The sequence below is a fragment of the Archocentrus centrarchus genome, chromosome 24 (genome assembly GCF_007364275.1).
Source record: "Archocentrus centrarchus isolate MPI-CPG fArcCen1 chromosome 24, fArcCen1, whole genome shotgun sequence".
NCBI lineage: Eukaryota > Metazoa > Chordata > Actinopteri > Cichliformes > Cichlidae > Archocentrus > Archocentrus centrarchus.
The window spans coordinates 32947338-32968688 of record NC_044369.1 but is presented as its reverse complement, the minus strand read 5'-3'; the positions used below and the strand labels follow the sequence as shown (position 1 = coordinate 32968688).

The 21351-nt window shown below is 41.4% G+C and overlaps 1 protein-coding gene across 1 annotated transcript in view; it reads left to right on the top strand.

Moving 5' to 3' along the window:
* The window catches only part of meis2b (Meis homeobox 2b), a 32259-nt gene extending 18987 nt beyond the window's left edge, over positions 1-13272 (top strand). Inside the window, exons 10-13 of the mRNA XM_030722334.1 lie at positions 6274-6332; positions 6435-6524; positions 8155-8251; positions 12509-13272. Of these exons, the coding sequence (XP_030578194.1) occupies positions 6274-6332; positions 6435-6524; positions 8155-8213 (208 nt within the window). The 3' untranslated portion in view covers positions 8214-8251; positions 12509-13272. The remainder of the gene's footprint in view (positions 1-6273; positions 6333-6434; positions 6525-8154; positions 8252-12508) is intronic.
* The last annotated feature ends 8079 nt before the right edge of the window (positions 13273-21351 follow it).

Sequence of the window (21351 nt, the reverse complement as noted above, 5' to 3'; positions counted from 1 at the left end):
GATCCCGAGCAGCAGGGAAAACAGGCCAGCTGGGTGACGGTGAGGAGGAAGCGTAGTCCTAAGCAGAAGCCCCGGGTACACCACCAACCTATTCACGTCTCTAACCGTTTTTCTCCACTCGGCGACACACCCGCCGAGGAACAAACTCTGGTTATTGGTGACTCTGTTTTGAGAAACGTGAAGCTAGAGACACCGGCGACCATAGTCAAATGTCTTCCAGGGGCCAGAGCAGGCGACATTCATGGAAATTTGAAACTGCTGGCTAAGGCTAATCGTAGATTTGGTAAGATCGTTATTCACGTCGGCAGTAATGACACCCGGTTACGCCAATCGGAGGTCACTAAAATTAATATTGACTCGGTGTGTAACTTTGCAAAAACGATGTCGGACTCTGTAGTTTTCTCTGGGCCCCTCCCCAATCAGACCAGGAGCGACATGTTTAGCCGCATGTTCTCCTTGAATCGCTGGCTGTCTGAGTGGTGTCCAAAAAACGACGTGGGCTTCATAGATAACTGGCAAAGTTTCTGGGGAAAACCTGGTCTTGTTAGGAGAGACGGCATCCATCCCACTTTGGATGGAGCAGCTCTCATTTCTAGAAATCTGGCCAAATTTATTAACCCTCCTAAAAACTGACTACCCAGGGTTGAGACCAGGAAGCAGAGTTGCAGTCTTACACGCCTCTCTGCAGCTTCTCTCCTCCTGTCATCCCCCCAAAACCCCATCCCCATAGAGTCGGTGCCTGCTCCCAGACCACCAAAAACCAAAGCTAAAATCAGCAAAAAACTATTTAAGCATAAAAATTCAAAAACAATAAATAATACAGCTTCATCAACTGCACCAAAGAATAAAACAATTAAATGTGGATTGTTAAACATTAGGTCTCTCTCTTCCAAGTCCCTATTAGTAAATGATTTAATAATTGATCAACGTATTGATTTATTCTGCCTTACAGAAACCTGGTTACAGCAGGATGAATATGTTAGTTTAAATGAATCAACACCCCCGAGTCACAGTAACTGTCAGAATGCTCGAAGCACAGGTCGAGGAGGAGGATTAGCTGCAATCTTCAATTCCAGCTTATTAATTAATCAAAGACCCAGACAAAGTTTTCATTCTTTGAAAGCCTGACTCTTAGTCTTGTCCATCCTAATTGGGAAAATCAAAAACCTGTTTTATTTGTTATTATCTATCGTCCACCTGGTCCTTACTCAGAGTTTCTGTCTGATTTCTCAGACTTTTTATCTGATTTAGTGCTCAGTTCAGATAAAATAATTATAGTGGGTGATTTCAACATCCATGCAGATGCTGAGAATGACAGCCTTAACACTGCATTTAATCTATTGTTAGATTCAATTGGCTTCTCTCAAAATGTAAAGGAGCCCACCCACCACTTTAATCATACTCTGGATCTTGTCCTAACATATGGCATAGAAACTGAAGACTTAACAGTATCCCTGAAAGCCCCCTCCTGTCTGATCATTTCTTAGTAACATTTACATTTACTTTAATGGATTACACAGCAGTGGGGAATAAGTTTAATTACAGTAGAAGTCTTTCTGAAAGTGCTGTAACTAAGTTTAAGGATCTAATTCCTTCATTGTTATGCTCTTCAGTGCCATGTGCCAACACAGTGCAGAGCAGCTACCTAAACTCTGCTCCCAGTGAGGTTGATTATCTCGTCAATAGTTTTACATCCTCACTGCGTATAACTTTGGATACTGTGGCTCCTCTGAAAAGGAAAGCTTCAAATCAGAAGTGCCTGACTCCGTGGTATAATTCACAAACGCACAGCTTAAAGCAGATAACCCGAAAGCTGGAGAGGGAATGGCGTCTCACTAAATTAGAAGATGCTCATTTAGCCTGGAAAAAGAGTTTGTTGCTCTATAAAAAAGCCCTCCGTAAAGCTAGGACATCTTACTATTCATCATTAATTGAAGAAAATAAGAACAACCCCAGGTTTCTTTTCAGCACTGTAGCCAGGCTGACAAAGAGTCAGAGCTCTGTAGAGCCGAGTATTCCTTTCACGTTAACTAGTAGTGACTTCATGGATTTCTTTACAAATAAAATTTTAGACATTCAAGAAAAAATTATTCATAACCATCTCAAAGATTATTCTTCATGTTCGGCTGCTTTCAGCACTGCTGGTATTTGTTTAGACTCTTTTGCTCCAGTTGATCTTTCAGAGTTAACTTCAATAGTTACTTCCTCCAAACCAGCAACATGTTTATTAGATCCCATTCCTACTAGACTGTTCAAAGAAGTCTTTCCAATTATTGATGCTTCAATCTTAAAAATGATCAGTCAGTCTTTATTAGTTGGCTATGTACCACAGACCTTCAAGGTGGCTGTAATTAAACCTCTGCTTAAAAAGCCATCACTTGACCCAGCTGTCTTAGCTAATTATAGGCCAATCTCCAACCTTCCTTTTCTCTCAAAGATTCTTGAAAGAGTAGTTGTAAAACAGCTAACTGATCATCTGCAGAGGAACGGTTTATTTGAAGAGTTTCAGTCAGGTTTCAGAATTCATCACAGTACAGAAACAGCATTAGTGAAGGTTACAAATGATCTTCTTAGAGCCTCTGACAGTGGACTCATCTCTGTTCTTGTCCTGTTGGACCTCAGTGCAGCTTTTGATACTGTTGACCATAACATTTTATTACAGAGATTAGAGCTTGCTATAGGTATTAAAGGTACTGCACTGCAGTGGTTTGAATCATATTTATCTCATAGACTCCAATTTGTTCATGTAAATGGGGAGTCTTCTTCACACACTAAGGTTAATTATGGAGTTCCACAGGGTTCTGTGCTAGGACCAATTTTATTTACATTATACATGCTTCCCTTAGGCAGTATTATTAGAAAGCACTGCATCAATTTTCATTGTTATGCAGATGATACTCAGCTTTACCTATCAATGAAGCCAGATGACACACATCAATTAGTTAAACTGCAGGAATGTCTTAAAGACATTAAGGCCTGGATGACCTCTAATTTCCTGCTTCTAAATTCAGATAAAACTGAAATTCTTGTTCTCGGCCCCACAAATCTTAGAAACATGGTGTCTAACCAGATACTTACTCTGGATGGCATTACTTTGGCCTCCAGTAACACTGTGAGAAATCTTGGAGTCATTTTTGACCAGGATATGTCCTTCAATGCACATATTAAACAAATATGTAGGACCGCTTTTTTGCATTTGCGCAATATTTCTAAAATTAGAAACATCCTTTCTCAGAGTGATGCTGAAAAGCTCATTCATGCATTTATTACTTCTAGGCTGGATTATTGTAATTCATTATTATCAGGCTGTCCTAAAAGCTCCCTGAAAAGCCTTCAGCTGATCCAAAATGCTGCAGCTAGAGTACTGACAGGGACTAGAAAGAGAGAGCATATTTCTCCCATATTGGCTTCTCTTCATTGGCTCCCTGTTAAATCTAGAATAGAATTTAAAATTCTTCTCCTCACATACAAGGTCTTGAATAATCAGGCACCATCTTATCTCAAAGACCTCATAGTACCATATCACCCCAACAGAGCACTTCGCTCTCAGACTGCTGGCTTACTTGTGGTTCCTAGGATACTTAAGAGTAGAATGGGAGGCAGAGCCTTCAGCTTTCAGGCGCCTCTTCTGTGGAACCAGCTTCCAGCTTGGATTCGGGAGACAGACACCCTCTCTATTTTTAAGATTAGGCTTAAAACTTTCCTTTATGATAAAGCTTATAGTTAGGGCTGGATCAGGTGACCCTGAACCATCCCTTAGTTATGCTGCTATAGGCCTAGTCTTCTGGGGGGTTCACATAATGCACTGTTTCTCATTCACCTTATTTACTTTGTTTATACTCCACTCTGCATTTAATCATTAATTGATATTAATCTCTGGCTCTCTTCCACAGCATGTCTTTCTCTCCCCTCAGCCCAACCGGTCGCGGCAGATGACTGCCCCTCCCTGAGCCTGGTTCTGCTGGAGGTTTCTTCCTGTTAAAAGGGAGTTTTTCCTTTCCACTGTCGCCAAGTGCTTGCTCATAGGGGGTCGTTTTGACTGTTGGGTTTTCTCTGTATTATTGTAGGGTCTTTACCCACAATACAAAGCACCTTGAGGCGACAGTTTGTTGTGATTTGGCGCTATATAAATAAAATTGAATTGAATTGAATTGAATTCCAACAGTTCCCTGTTTTCATCTTGTGTCTACTTATGCTATAGCATGGGGCCTAGCCTGGGTACCCTTACTGGATACAGGCCCCACCTAGGATTCAAACCCACAACCTATTGTTCCAGAGATGGTAGTGTTGCTACAATATCCAACTTTTGGAGTGCCTCTGGCAAACTTGTCAGGTGACTCGGGGGGAAAGCGGTGCTCTACTCACAAGGTGGATAGTGTGGGTGGGGCCCTGCTGATTTCAGCTGAGGATATGGTTGGGTGGTGGAAGGAATACTTTGAGGACCTCCTTAATCCCACTGACATGCCTTCTGTAGAGGAAGCAGAGTCTGAGGATGAGGCGATGAATTGGCCCCATCGCTAGGGGTGAGGCCACTGAGGTAGTTAAACAGCTCCTTGGTGGCAGGGCCCCTGGGGTGGATGAGATTCACCCTGAGTTCCTAAAGCCTCTGCATGCTGTAGGGCTGTCTTGGTTGACACGCCTCTGCAACATCGCATGGAGATCTGGAGTGGTACACTGAGGTGGTGGTTCCCATCTTCAAGAAGGGGGACCAGAGGGTGTGCTCCAACTATCAGGGCATCACTCTCCTCAGCCATAGGGAAGGTCTATGCCAGGGAGCTGGAAAGGAGAAATTATCCATTAGTCAAACCTCAGATTCAAGAGGAACATTGAGATTTTTGTCCTGGTCATGGAAAGCTGGACCAGCTCTTTAACCTCTCAAGGATATTTGAATGTGCGTGGGAGTTTGCCCATCCATCAACTTGTGTTTTGTGGACTTGAAGAAGGTATTCCAGTGGGTGTTGGACTCCACAAGGGCTGCCCTTTGTGACCGATTCTGTTCATAATTTTTATAGACAAAATTTCTAGTTGTAGCCAAGCGTAGGAAGGCTTCCACATTGATGACCTCAGAATCTCATCTTTGCTTTTTGTGGTCCTTTTGGCTTCATCAGATGGTGGCCTCCAGCTCACACTAGAGTAGTTCGCAGCCAAGTGTGAAGTGACAGGTATGAGAATACTGAGGTCTGAGGTCAAGCCGGAAAAGGGTGGCTTGCCCACTCTGGTCAGGGACGAGGTGCTGTGCCAAGTGGAGGAGTTAAAGGTCTTGTTCACAAATAAGGGGAAAGGAGATTGGGAGGTTGACAGATGGGTTGGGGCTGTAGCTGCAGTGATGCAGACACTGCACTGGACTGTTATGGTGATGAGAGAGCTTAGCACAAAAGTGAAGCTGTTGATTTACTGGTAAATCACTGTCCCCACCCTCACCCATGGTCACAAGCTTTGAGAAGTTACAGAAAGAATTTGCAGATACAAACAGTGAAAATGAGTTTCCTCCAAACAGTGGCTGACCTCTGCCTTAGAGACAGGGTGAGGAGGGGCTCAGAGAAGAGTGCTGTATAAATAAAACTGAACTGAATTCAGTTGAATTGAACTGAGCCAAACTGAATGTGAGTAAAGAAAACCACAGATATCAAATCATGCAGACTCACCATAACGTGTGCTGGGTGTATCAATGGCAAAAACACTGGCAAAGCAGTTTTACAGCCTCAGGCTACAGGCCTGAACCCAAATCAATACATTTTAAGCTATGTTACCTTCTCTTAATGACCCAGATTATGTCAATAAAGGAAAAATAGGCTATTAGTTAGATCCCTGGAGACACACAGTAATGTTCCAGTTTTTTTTAAATTTCCAAATTACAATGGAAGTCTTCATAAATGCTTGATATTTTAGGTGACAGCTGGAGATTTAATTTTTTAAGTGTAATTTCAAGTAGACAAGTGGGGGGCAGTACTGTGCAGAACACAAATTTTTCTTCTTTTTTTCAGCATCTTAAAAAAAAAGAGAGTAAAGTCAAAGTTTACTTTTTTACTTTTTTTTCAGTACTTTTGACTATTATCTTGAATACATGTAACTTGTGCGAATGTAAAAAAAATACACAAAAAAGCACAAAAGGCTCCCTTGAATTCAGATTTTTTTTTTAATCATAACATATATCACATATGTTTTATATATCCATTTTATTGACTGTTGATCTAATTATATTGAATGATATTGAACTGAAAAAATTGAGATTTAGTAAAAACTTTTTTATTGTTACTCATCTTTGTTTTCCAGGTTTATCAATGCAAGGAGGAGAATAGTCCAGCCTATGATTGACCAGTCCAACAGAGCAGGTGAAGACAGTCACATTCAGTGTTCACTGTACTGCTAAAGAGTTCCCTCTCTTTAGGAACCTGACGTTAACTGACAGCCTTATTTCTCATCTTGTCTCACAGTAAGTCAGGGTACAGCTTACAGTCCAGATGGCCAGCCAATGGGAGGCTTTGTTCTTGATGGGCAGCAGCACATGGGTCTGCGACCTGGCGGTGAGCAAGCTCTCAAACATTTGATAATAATAATAATAATCAAGGACAAAATCAATATAATTGGATTAGTCTTGTCCTTATGTGAGTTTCTAAGCTTAAGGAAAGTTTTCTTCTGGCATTATTCAAAGCATTTTTCTGGCCTTTCTGATCACATTTCTATTATAAGCCACATTTACCCTTTTCCACATGTATTCATACAACACTTTAACCTATGGCTAATTTAGGCTCACCAATTATGATGCATGTCTTGGACTTTGGGAGGAAGCCGAACATCCAAACATCATGCAGAAGGCCCAGAAAGTCTCTTCCAGTAGACCCCCATGCTGCTCAGTTATTGTTTTGTTCAGATGTCATCATGGTTGACATTTCAGTGGTAATGATAAGTGCTAATGCAGGAAGTAGTGTTTTTATGAAGCAGGACAGAAAAATAAGAGTGAGTGGGTCATGCCAGTGCATAGGTCCAGAAAGTTTGTCCTGTTACAGAGCGTGAAGAACTTTTGCATTTTTAGCAGAACAACACTCTTTAAAAATACATCAAGTATATTTTGCCTTGAAATAATTAAATAAGCACCTTGAGGCAACTATTGTTGTGAACTGGCGCTATATAAATAAAACTGGATTAAATTGAATTGAATTTCCAGGGAACAATGACATATGAGCACAGGACAAAAGTTTGAAAAGATTAAACATATTATAATGTGAGCATAAAGTGAGACTAAGCAGGTTCTATATGTTATTAAGTGGCAACAACCATGGAGGAGCATGTGTATATAATCTGTCAGGAGATTGTTTAGGTGCAACAGTCTTTAAGAAAGCTTTAAAAAAAGAACCAAAAATCACAGAAAAGCACGTATAAAACAGTGTTTTATTTATTGTTTTAGCGGCTGGCACTGAATTATAGGAAGAAATGCTTGTGTGAATGAAGCATGTTATAAGAACCCATCCATTCACCATCCAGACTAACACACATCAGTGAAGCTGTACATTAAACTAATATAAATGCAGTTATTCTTTTACTCAAGATACTGAACTCAGAATGACCTAAAAGATTCCTCGTATACTCTGAGCAACTGTCTTTATGGTGCAAGAAGGTTGCTGGTTTGAATCTCCTGGTCTGTTTGAAGTTAAGTTAACAAAGAGCCTAAAGATACAATTTAAAATTGGTTCTTTGTTAACACTTTGTGTACACTTGCAATAGGCCCCTTTTTTATTCATAGGTCAGAGTTAAGTGGCTTAATGATCCACTTATTTGGTGATTCCTGTGGATCCAGGTTAGAGAAACCATGTAAGTGAATAAAGTGCTGTTTGAATATTTGTTAAAAAGAGAGTTTGGTTTATGTATAAAGTGATTTGACTTCTCAGTAAGCCTAGAAAAGTGTCAATGCCAGTCCATTCCAAGAACGAAGTTAAAAGTTACTCTTTGATTTTGTGTTTGTGGTTTTTGTTTAACTTTGTTGTAATCTACAGAACCAGCTGATGATGTGTTCTTTTGACTGTGCATTATGTGTTACCATTAAAACTGTAGCTGCTAGAAATACTGTTTTTGTAAAGAATGCTTTCGGCTGTGACGCTGCTGTGCTGCTCTCTTTCATGTTCTTGGTCCTTAACAGTGCATTTACTTTCATTGCAGGGCCAATAGGTAGCATGGGGATGAATATGGGGATGGATGGGCAGTGGCACTACATGTAAATTCACTCCACTGAGGCAATCCTGAACAACAGGGTGAAGTAAGAAGTGAAGTCTTTGTCACTTTCCATTCATACCAGAGAAACAATGTTTTTGAACTCACTTCTCTTTTTCTGCTGTTACTCGTTCTTCCTCTCCACTCTTTGCCTTCTTTGGCCGTCTAATATGACGCAGGAAGAACTGTTCATTTTCATGTTGATGCAAGAAACATATTCTAAAGTGCTACAGGTTGTGTGGGAATTGCACCTTAACACAAAGATACCTCTGCCAAGGAACAAATGTGATTGGCCTGTTGGTTTATTAGCAGGAATATTCACAAAGTCCCAGATTCACATTAAAATGGTCCCAGAGGAAGGGATGGTCCCAGCTCGGACTTTCGGATGGAATTTGGAATGTGTCATCACATGAAACAAGAAAGAATTGGAAACATCTTCTTGATGGTGTCACAAATATATTACAAACTAATGAAGTCCTTCTGGATCCCGTCCATGTACTGTGTGAGCGGAGTTTTCAGGACTGCTTTTCTTCTTTATTACAACCAAGATGTAATTTTTGTAGATCATTATTTCAATTAGATTAAAAACTTATTGCAGGGGTGGGGGGGGGGTAAACATTGTCTTTTACAATGAAAAGCATTTTTTTTCTCAGTAAACAGTCATTGTGTGTGTGTGTGTGTGTGTGTGTGTGTGTGTGTGTGTGGTGGTGGTGGGGGTACTTCACACCACTCCTCCCCCACCCCCCCCACCCCCGGTTTTGTCCTCTTTCTCTTTTTCTCTTCTCCCCCTGCAATCTGATTAAGAATCAGGGTAATACTGCCCCCCCCCCCCCCCCCCCCCCCACCTCACCCCCCCACCCTCTATCAGCTTCCCACCTCTGCTGACAGTTCTCAAATCAAGACATATCGCCTGCCGGAGGCACCCAAGCACAGAGAATTTTATTTAACACCCACTCTCCACTGCTCAATGAGCCACGCTGTAATGACACTTACCTTGATTAATAGAGCTCTTTATATGTAAATAGGAGCTGCATTTGCTCATGTTTTTTTTCAGCAGGGTGAATTTTTGCCAGTACATCCCTCTCTTCCCCGATAATTTCAGCTCTCCCCTAATGAAGTTCACAGGGCATATAGTGATGGTTCTTTTTAAAAATACATCTCTATAGAGACATTGGGCTCTCTGAATCAGTGCTGCCTGTACATGTATTTTTGAAGGTATTTAATCAAACTTTTTGTCAGTGAATGACCACTGACCAGTTACAGGAATTAACACAGTAAAGTCGGCTGTTTTTGCCTAACCTGATCTATGATGGTGTTCTGACAGCAGCAGTAAATCTTCTCCAGACTGCATAAAGACATCGAGCCGTGTTTGGAGTAATATGAGGGTTTTTCCATGCACAATAAAGCCTGAACCATAACATTTAGCCATTACAGAATACATGACTGAATCCACACCATTTTACTCTCCACGCTGGTGCACTATACAGATTGCCCCACAATATGCTCCACTATGTCCTGCAGCTGTGCATATCTACAGTTTCAAACTGTAGATATGGGACCAGGCAATTTTTAGTGAGATTACAGAAGAAGCATCTTCTACATGCTTTGAGGCAACTGATTGCTGTGATTTGGTGCTATAGAAATACAACTGACACAAGCAAAGTTTGAATTGACAGATTGAATTTAGTTTAAAGTGGCAGTTTCTCACATCACAGTTTGAATCAATTAAAGCCAAACACATAATTAGAAGCTGAAATCAAGCTGAGCATTCTTAGAATTCAAGTTAAAAAAATCAATATGAGCTGCAGTCGAGCTTTTCTGACTTTCAAAGGCGCCTCATGTTTTTATTGGCAAATGGACAAATAAACTGTAATGACAGTTTATTGAAATTTTTAATATTGATAGGATAAGATATACTTTAATTAGCTCAAAGGTTGGGAAATTATTATGTCACAGAAGACAAAATATTCAAACTTAAGACAAAATGGTTTATGGCAAAACAAAATAGCTCAACAAGATAAAAACTTACACAATAGAAGGAGCTCATTTACATAGAAAAGGATAAAAAAGTGAAATAAAATGGTGACTAAAAGTCTAAATATAATACAAAATATAAGCAACATAAATACAGGTATCATCAGTTCAATAGTGTTACTGTGAAAGAACAGAAACATGCTTCACAGTAACATGTCCAGGATTACTTTTCATTTACAAACAGTCCCTGCACATCTCAGCTCACTGCTTAGATCATCACCTGGTCTACCAGAAAAAGCAGAAGCCGGGCAGGCCTGTGGTCACACAGTCACATCGCTGTGAGCCTCGGTATTCCCTCTGGGTCCTTATCGAGCTGCTCCACCTGTATACTTTATATTTCCTCTCATACAGTTCTGTGACATATAATTTGCCCCCTTCCAGATTTCTTATTTTCTTTGCATATTTGTCACACATGCATGTTCCAGATTAAACACATTTTAATATTAGGCAAAAATCATGTGAATAAATACAAAGTTCAGCTTTTAAATGATGATTTTATTTATTTATTATTTCATTCAAGGAAAAAAATTATCCAAACATGTCTCACCTTGTGTGAAAAAATCATTTGTCCCTAACCTAATAACTGGTTGTGCCATGAACTGCAATCAGGTGTTTGTGATAACTAGCAACAAGTCTTTCACATCACTATGGAGAAAATTGCAGAAATATTGTAGGGTCTTTACCTTACAAAGCACCTTGAGGTGACTGTTTGTTGTGATTTGGTGCTTTATAAATAAAATTGAATTAAACTATGGAGGAATTTTGGCATACATTGTTTGCAGAATTATTTTAATTCAGCCACGTTGGAGGTTTTTGAGCACAAACAGCCCGATTAATATCATGCCAGAACATCTCAGCTGGATTTAAGTCCTAGGCCACTCTAATACCTACATTTTCATCTCCAACTGATGGCCCAAAATCTCCTTCAGGATTTTCTGGGAGAGAGCAGAATTTATGGTTCATCCAGTTCATCCTGGAGCAGCAAAGCAGCCCCGGACCATCACCCCAACACCATCCTGTTTGACTGTTGGTACAATGATCTTGTTGGCAAATGTGAGACGAGCCTTTGTGTTCTTGTTGGTCAGCGGTGCTTTTTACCTTGGAGCTCTTCCATAGAGGCCATTTCTGCCCAGTTTCTTTCTCATTGTTGAACCATGAGCTCTCTCCATTTGTGGATAACTGTGGTCTGCTGGAGTCCCAAAGCCTCAGAATCATGTCCAGGCTGATTCCAGGCTGATAGACATCTGTGACTTTATCTGTTCTTGAGTTTCTTTAGATCGTGGCATGATGTGTTTCTTGATGGTCTGAAACATGTAAGTGTGACAAACATTAAAAATAAGGGGCAGAAATCACAAGACTAAGAAGGGACCCTCTTCTCACATCACTTTACTGAATGTCTCCTCAGTAGCTTCTCCAGGTTTAAAGGCCTCACTCCTGTCAGTAGACCTGCCAGTGCCATCAGCTGGCGAGGAATCTGACTGCATGTAGCCTAACATTAGAATAATGGAAAGAAAAAGCCAAAACAAACAAACAAACAAAAACATGAGTTGAGCTCACAGTAAATTGAGCTTATCAGGTAAAAAAAAAATGTCCTAAGAAAATGGAAGCTGCTGAACCACACTGCCACTAAGCACACAGCCAATAAATAAAATAAAGAAATAAATACAGACCAACATGCCCTTTACCATCAGACCCTTCAGCCACACGCATAAAAGCATTAAGTGATTAATCCCAGACCTGAAATCAGTTCAGATGTTTCTTTTTTCCCCCTCAAATTATGGGCGGGACCCCCATAATAATAAAAATTAATAATAATTCTGAGGAGGGTTGAGAGCACTGAACAAAATTATTTATGTCATTTTAGAGACTTTCAATGAAATATAAAAAAACAAAAAACTGTGTTTTGAATTGTGTCCACAATTGCATTTGGGCTGCAAGACTGTGAAGTGGTTAGCACTCATGCCTCACAGCAAGAAGGGTCCTGATCTGATTCCCTCTCTGGCCTCTGTGTGCAGTTTGCATGTGCTCCCTGTGCCTGTGTGGGTTTCCTTCAGGTCCTTCCTTCCATGGTTCAAATGATTTTTATTTATTTTAATGTGAACTTTTTGATGGGACTGAACTGTGTGCGACAGTTGTCTTTTATTTGGCGAATCCAGAAAGAATTGCGTGTATTACTGGAACACCGGGGGGGGGGGGGGGGGGGGGGGGGGGGGGGGGGGGGCTCATGATCAGACTTGCGTGCTAATCTGCTTTTTTTGTCTGTGGCCAGGCCTCCACGGTTGGCTCAGGGATCTCCTTCCTTCTGGCTGCGCAGCTCAGCCGACAAGTCACACTTCTGACCTACACCCACTCCACCTCCCGCTGCGCCTGTGGAGGATCACCGCGGAAACGCCTCACAGCTCAGCCCACGAACCATCCGCAGAGTTTCGATGTGATCTGAGGAGCTCTGCGTCTGCACGGGAAATAAGAGCAAGGACTTTACAGTGAAGAGACGAAGCACCAAACATTATCTCCATTTCCTTTTAAATTATTTATTTATTTTTCTACAAAGACAGACCTCTTTCTCCGTGTTTTTTAATTTACACACACACACACACACACACACACACACACACACACACACACCTTGATGAGACACAAAGATCACTGTGGAGTGTGTTTCTGCTGAGAAACTGGAACTCACTGCGGGACCGTGTTGGTTGTGCTGTAGAGATTTGTGCTCTTTATTTGGCTGTTTTTGTCCATGTTTGTGATCTTTAGACGTTAGACTGCAGCTTTAACACTGACATGTTTTTGTAGCCAAACTAAAAGAAAGATTTTGTAAGAAAAACGCGTGATTGTTTGTTTCTGCATCTTTTTCTTCTGTTTGATCTCTCATCGCTTTCTTAGAGTCTGGAGTGGAGGGTCTGGCTGAGGGAGAGTGAGCTGATGGCACAGTTCCGTTTCTCATAATGTTTGAAATCGTTTTGTAGCACAAATCACAGAACAAACTGCACTAAAACCTAAATAAAGATTTTACCGAGGAAAGCAAAACATGTTTTTTCTTTTACTTGATCATCGTTTCTTCCTCCTCACTTTAAAACTCACTGGACAACACAGGAGAAAATAGTTGAAAATAGTTGAAGCAACAACAGTCGTTAATGGCGCAGCTCACGTCGCTAGCTCTGGTTCGATATGAGAGGGAATTGCAGCTGTCTGGCCTTCTTCGATTGATGGTGGCAGGGATGATGGATGAGCCGCCGCGAAATTCAAGAAAATCACACAAGTCGAAGTTGGGCTGCAGCGCTGGCAACTTTACTAAGTGTTGTTCCCTGAATATTGCTGCTGCTGCTCTGTGTGTGTGTGTGTGGTGTGTGTGTGTGTGTGTTGTGTGTGTGTGTGTGTGTGTGTGTGTGTGTGTGTGTGTGTGAGAGAGAGAGAACTTTGGAAAATGGAGAAGGGTGAGCTGGGTTGTTTGCCAAAACAACAAAACAAAGAAACTACCCCCCCCCCCCCCCCCCCCCAAAAAAAAAAAAAATGACTTAATTAGTTATTAATTAATCATTTTAATTATTACTAAACCACTGATGACTATAGATTTTTATTTTCTGTGATAAGACTCCTTATCTGGAGAACATAATTAAACAGGGAAAGTACACACGGGCTAATAAATAAATGAATGCAGCGAGCAGCTCGTTAATCACTGTCAGCCTGCACCGATCCTTTGTTTGCAGAGACGGAGAGCGGCTAAACGCGTGTCCGATTATTGATAAATATTCAGTTTAATCGGCAACAATCGACCTAAATCATCACGCGAATTATTATTATAAATAAATTCATCCCTATTGCCAATTTACAATCACCAATCAGCCTGACCCCACGCGCGTCCTTGGACTGTGGGAGGCAGCCGGAGCACCCGGAGAGAGGCCTCTGGATTCAGCCCCAAGACCTTCTTGCTCTGAGGAGACGGTGCTATTTATCTGGGCTCCCAAATAAATCAATGCTTTCCCGTATTCTCTTTTAATTACCATTTTAATTATCAGTCACTGCTTTGTCGTAACAGTTACTGCATTCACGTGATCTGCAGGCCTCGGTGTGCCGAGCCTCGATATATCTCAAACCTTCTTCCGCTGTTCCTTTATCGATGGTGAAATACGGTTTATTCTTGGTATTTATACAGTCTGGATTTTTTTATTTATTTATTTTTTTAATGAACACATACCGCTCACGCCATCATCGGCTGCTGGTTTATTCTATTTCACGGTCTATTTCCCGATCTTTCTATATGTATTTGTTTACATAGCCTACTCGTCGGAATCCCTTCTTTTTACATTTAATATTTTAATACTGCCAAACGCCACAAACCAAAGCTGGAAAATCACCTTTTTAGGACCCACAGTGGCAAATTGCAGGAGTGTATCTTTCCACGGTGAAAAAAAAAAAAGACAAAGAAAAAAGTTTAAAAATGTTGAAGATTGAACGATTTCGTGTTCTTTTCCAGGCTGAGGAGCTCCGCTCTAGCAGGCTTAATTCGTGCATCTCCACCGACTGTGCTGAAGATAAATGCGTTTTGAAGGCTGCTGGAAACAAAGGCATATGAAATATGGGTCAGAGCTCCAGCAGAAAACTGCATCACATGATGCACAAGCTCTGCTTTTTCCTCATAACTGCAGAGCGCGGACGTTACCGAAGAAAATGCCTTTAATGTTACAGCAAGAAAATCAAGGCAAAACTGTGGGAAGTGGCGGTGGATATGAGTTACATAAAGTGCTTAAAGTGCATATAGAGGGATTTACTGTATGAATATATGGCTAAACATGGCTTTAAATCACTTTGAGTACTGTTCTATTTCCATTCAAATGTGGCAAATTCACTTTGTTTTTCTATTTTTTTAATTAATGAATTAAAAATTTCTGCAATCATCAAATTCAAAAATAAAATATGGGAATGGGATGGCAATAAAGAAACAAGTAAGAGATGAAGTAAACACACAAAGCAACAGTTTTCAAAATGCTCTGTGTCCAGATCAAACTGGAAGCTTGTCACCATTAACAGGAAAGTTCATGAGCTCAGCTGTAGTAAGTAGGATGTGGCTAATCATGCTTTACCTTTGCTTTCCCTACAAAATAAAAAAATGTCATCCGTGACACTACATATGACATCCCAACAGAAACATCACAATGTCCATCCATTATCCACGTGCATCTAATACAGAATATTGGGATTCTAATATTCCCTGAAAGCCAGCAAAAAAGAACAGAGTTAGGTTCTGGTCACACCTGCTGAGGATGATCACTATTAATTATCATTTATCATTATTATTATTTTTAGTTCTTCTGGCACCACTCAAGCAGGCAGCCTGTTTCAGCAGCTCCGCACTGATTCCCTATTTTTCTCATTTGTTGTTCAGTCTTGTTAGATGTGTTTTGTGTTTCTACTTGAATTTCCCCTTTGGGGAACAATAAAGGCTGTTTCTTCTTCTTCTAATTTTCTCATAATATAATGTAAAGCTGCATGCATGTACCTAAAAGACCACTATCTATAAACCAAGACATTTAACAAGCACTTAACAGCATCCATTTGCAAAATAACCAGTTTGTTAAAGTAAAATATCCATCTTCTTCTTCTGCGAGGGGGGTGGGGTGGAGACTACCCCAGCTGCCATAGGGTGACAGGTCACCATTGTGTTGCAGGGCTAACACAGAGAGATACACAATCATTTACACTCACATTCATACCAATGGGCAATTTAGAATCACCAGTGAGGCAATTTAGTGACCTATGCCCACTAACTGCATGTCTCTGGGCCGTGGGAAGAAGAACCTGAAGAGAACCTATACAGATACAGGGAGAACATGCAAACTCCATACAGAAAAGTCCAGATGAGAAGTTGGATTTGAACCCAGGACCTTGTTGCTCTAAGGTTAGAGTGCTAGCTACTGCACCGCTGTGCTGCCCTCTAAAGTAAAATATATACCAAAGATCAATCAGTTATAACATTGAACTCACCTGATTAGCCTTTCCAGAGACCAGCTGCTCTGGATCAGCACCAGCTTGTGTCTTCATCCTCTTTCAGTCACTGAAGTCTTTCCTTTTCTGGGCCGTTAGTCTGCAGCTACCTTTGCACTAAAAGTGTGTTATTCCAGTTTAAACTGCTTCATTTGGTGACAGCTGTTAATCTACTTTTCAAATAATCATATCATAAAACCTCTGCTCACTGTAAATATCAGATCCTTGAAGAAGTATATTTGCAGGTTTTTAAACGTATTTATTGCATGCTTTTATTTTTGTGGAACTTTTACTTCCTGCCTCACTAATCAGGGGAATGGGCAACACCTACTTGGTTACCTTTATTAAGGATGGACACAGCAGAGAAGAGGAACATGGAAATAGAGAGAAGAACAGAGAGGAAAAAGAAATGAAACAGAAGAGGAGAACAGGCAAAAAGAAAATGGACTGAGGGATTTGAACAGAACGGAGGAAAACTGAGCAGAGGCGACCCAGCAGAGGGGACTAGCGATGGGAATTCCAGCTCTTTTTTGAGAGCCGGTTCTTTAGGCTCGGCTTACTAAAAAGAGCCGGCTCTTTTGGCTCCCAAGTGTCTCAGATTTTATTTTTAAAAATGTGTAAAATGAATTACTAATGTAAAAACATACATTATGGCCAATGTTTATTTACAGTGGTATGCAAAAGTTTGGGCAACCCTGATAATTTTCATGATTTTCCTTTATAAATCATTAGTTGTTCGGATCAGCAATTTCAGTTAAATATATCATATAGCAGATGAACACAGTGATATTTGAAAAGTGAAATGAAGTTTATAGGATTTACAGAAAGTGTGCAAAACAAAATTAGGCAGGTGCATAAGTCTGGGCACCCCAACAGTAAAATGACATCAATATTTAGTAGATCCTCCTTTTGCAGAAATAACAGCCTCTAAACCAGGGGTGTCCAAACTTGAGGCCCGCGGGCCGCTTCCGGCCCCGCCCACTTCCGGTCCGCGAATTGATGTCAAAAATAACATACAATTTGGCCCTTTAAGTTACTTTTTTGACATTTCGCCTTCTGAAGCGGCCCATGGGCCACAAGTTTGGACGCCCCTGCTCTAAATGCTTCCTATAGCTTCCAGTGAGAGTCTGGATTCTGGTTGATGGTATTTTGGACCATTCTTCTCTCCAAAACATCTCCAGTTCAGTCAGGTTTGATGGTTTCCGAGCATGGACAGCCCGCTTTAAATCCCACCACAGATCTTCAATAATATTTAGGTCTGGGACTGAGATGGCCGTTCCAGAACGTTGTACTTGTTCCTCTGCATGAATGCCTTAGTAGATTTGGAGCAGTGTTTGGGGTCGTTGTCTTGTTGAAGTATCCAGCCCAGCACAACTTCAACTTTGTCACTGATTCTTGAACATTGTTCTCAAGAATCTGCTGATATTGACTGGAATCCATGCGACCCTCAACTTTAACAAGATTCCCAGTACCTGCACTGGCCACACAGCCCCACAGCATGATGGAACCACCACCAAATGTTACTGTGGGTACCAAGTGTTTGTCTTGGAATACTGTGTTCTTTTTCCACCATGCATACCACCCCTTGTTATGTCCAAATAAGTTTTAGTTTCATCAGTCTACAGCATCTTATTCCAAAATGAAGCTGGCTTGTCCAAATATCCTTTAGACTCTGTTTGTGGCGTGTGTGCAGAAAAAGGCTTCTTCTGCATTACTCTCCCATACAGCCTCTCCTTGTGCAAAGTGCGCTGAATAGTTGAACGATGCACAGTGACACCATCTGCAGCAACATGATGTTGTAGGTCTTTGGAGCTGCTCTGTGGGTTGACTATAACTGTTCTCACCATCCTTCTCCTCTGCCTATCTGAGATTTTTCTTGCCCTGCCACTTCGGGCCTTAACTAGAACTGTGCCTGTGGTCTTCCATTTCCTCAATATGTTCCTCACAGTGGAAACTGACAGCTGAAATCTCTGAGAGAGCTTTTTGGATCCTTCCCCTAAATCATGATGTTGAACAATCTTTGTCTTCAGCTCATCTGAGAGTTGTTTGAGGCTCCCATGTTGCCACTCTTCAGAGAAGATGCAAAGAGGAGAAACACTTGCAATTGGCCACCTTAACCCTTTCTCATAATTGGATTCAACTGTGTATGTAGGTCAAGGGTCAATGAGCTTACAAAACAAATTTTGTGTTCCAATAATTAGTGCTGAATGTATTCAAATCAATGAAACAACAAGGGTGCCCAAACTTATGCACCTGCCTAATTTGGTTTAAATAATTATTGCACACTTTCTGTAAATCCATAAACTTCATTTCACTTCTCAAATATCACTGTGTTCGTCTGCTATATGATCGATTTAACTGAAACTGCTGATCCCAACAACCAATGATTTATAAAGGAAAATCATGAAATTTATCAGGGTTGCCCAAACTACCAAGGTATATACTCAACATAAAATTAATTGAGTGCTCTAAATATAAATTATAAAAAGACTAAAGATTGACTCTCAGAAAAACCAAGGGCCTATGAGGAGTTGATCCTGTTTCTCCTTCCTGATATGACCTGCCCTGTTTTGCTGATGGATGAACAGTTCACATATGCCTATGCAGGTTGTTTTTGGAGCCTGCTCGATAAGAAATTCTATCGTTGCACAGTCTACACTCTGCCCATCTCTTCAAAATGTGTCTAAACTTTACTACATTTTCTGTCAGTCATTTTCATCACTGTTCCCGCATGCAGCCTCTATCTAAAGCATAACTTCCTCTTGCTCTTTCTGGTCTCCGACTGAACTTTCCAGGAGCCCCTCCTCCTACTGTATGATGTGGCTGTGCCCTAATCCCTGCCTTGTCACTCGGTGTAGACACACAGATGCTGCCACACATCTTAACCAATCATGCGCAGCTCCCAAAATTCATTTCTTAGAGCCGGATCATTCGCGACCAACCCATCACTGGAGCAGACCACACAGATGGCCATGGGAGAAGCAACAATGGACAAATTTTGGTATCAGGGGAACCTGAAACAAGCCATGCAGTCCTGGCTGTGGTCGACAGTGGGGCTGGGCCCAGTGCAGGTGTGGCTTGCAGTGGGGCGCCCTTGGTGAGAGGACTGTTTGCTACAGTGGCCCGAGAGGATTTGTGTGGGACTGAAATATGTGCAATAATGTTTAGCTGGACTGCAAGGATACCTCTGTTCTGAGTTTGTGTTGCCTTTGCCCTGTATTCATTTTGTTGTAAATAAATTGCATATTTTGACTGATTTTTGGTCAAGTGTACTCCTTGGCTGCCACCTACAGTATTTTTGTTTTGTTTGAAAAGCTGATTTAATTGAACTGTGTTTTTTTTTTTTTTTTAATCAATCATGGACCTTGGTCATTTTTTCTATGTTTTTATTGACTTCAAGGTCTTTTATTATGTTTTCCATGGTGGTGGCGAGGGTCATACTGACAGGACTGGCTCTATGTTTACATACACTTGGGACCAGCTGCTACTGCTCTCCAATATACTGTTGCTGCTCAGAGCCAAACTGGTCATCCCACAGGAACTCAAGACGAGATGTTGCACGTGCAGCGCTGGAACGAGGGTAAAAGTGAGGAGATATATAAATATATAATAATAATACATTAGTCTTATATAGCGCTTTTCTAGACACCCAAAGACAATTTACAATTTCATGCACTATTCATTCACACCTCAATCATACCTGGTGGTGGTAAGCTACTAATGTAGCCACAGCTGCCCTGGGGCAGTCTGACGGAGGCGTGGCTGCCAATTTGCACTTTGCACTCCGACCACCACCAAACACATTCACACTTAGGCAATGTGGGTTAAGTGTCTTGCCCAGGGACACAATGACAGCATGCGCTCAGATGGGGACTCAAACCAGCAACCTTCCGGTTGCAAGGTGAGCACCTGCCCGCTGCCATATATAAGCCTTCCATTCCATCGGTCTTCATGGGAAAAGTATGGTCTCCGGCTAATAAGATGAACGAGCTGTGGGCCCTGATAAGACATCAGAGGGAGTATCAGGAGTGTAGAGTGTTATGCTTCGTGGAGTCATGGCTTCACCCGGACCACAGTGCTACAGTAAATGGTAAATGGACTAGTTCTCATATAGCGCTTTTCTACTCAGTATGAGCACTCAAAGCGCTTATACAACATGTTTACATTCACCCATGCACTCCAATTCATACAAGCACTTCCATGTTTACTAAGCTAAGTGCTTTTAATTAGCTAACACACACATTCATACTCCGACGGGACGGTCGGACAGGTTAAGTATCTTGCCCAAGGATACATTGGCATGTAGCCTGGAGTAGCCAGGAATCAAACCGCTGACCTTCCAATCAGTAGGTAACCCGCTCTACCTACTGAGCTACAGCCACCCCACTACCTGACTTTTCCACTGTTTGGGCCGGCAGAGATACTAAGCTGAGTGGTAAAAAGAAAGATGGAGGGATTGCAGTGTTTCTGAATGATAGGTGATGCAATCCAGCATATGTTACCATGAAGGAATGTCTCTGCTTGCCTGACATTGAACTTTAAGGTGTGAGTATGCGCCCACATTATTTACCTCAGGAATTTACCTCCACTATATTGATCGGTGTTTAAATACCACCGTTAGCTGATGGGGCAGGGGCATGTGACTGTCGCTGACTTACAGCGGATACGCCCAGAGGCTTTCATCACCATCACAGGCGAGTTTAACCATGTCAGTCTGGACTCCACTCTGACAACTTTCCAGCTGTATGTGGACTGTAAAACACAGCAAACTCAAACTCTGAACCTTCTATATGCAAACACCCAGGATGCATACAGGATGCCCTTCACCCTCCGCTAGGTAGATCAGACCACAATCTGGTCCTGTTAACACCTCAGAATGTCCCTGCAGATCGAAGACTTCCTAGTCTGTGAGGAAGTGGAGTCAGGAATCCAGCAAGGCAGTGCAGGACTTCTTTGACACTACAGACTGGGATGTGCACATTGGGATGATATCAATAGCATCATAGACTGCATCACTGACTATATAAATTTCTGTGAAGATACCATCATCCCAACCAGGCCTGTACATTGTCTTTCCAAAAACAAGTCCTGGATCACCAGTGACCTGAAGGCCCTACTGAATGA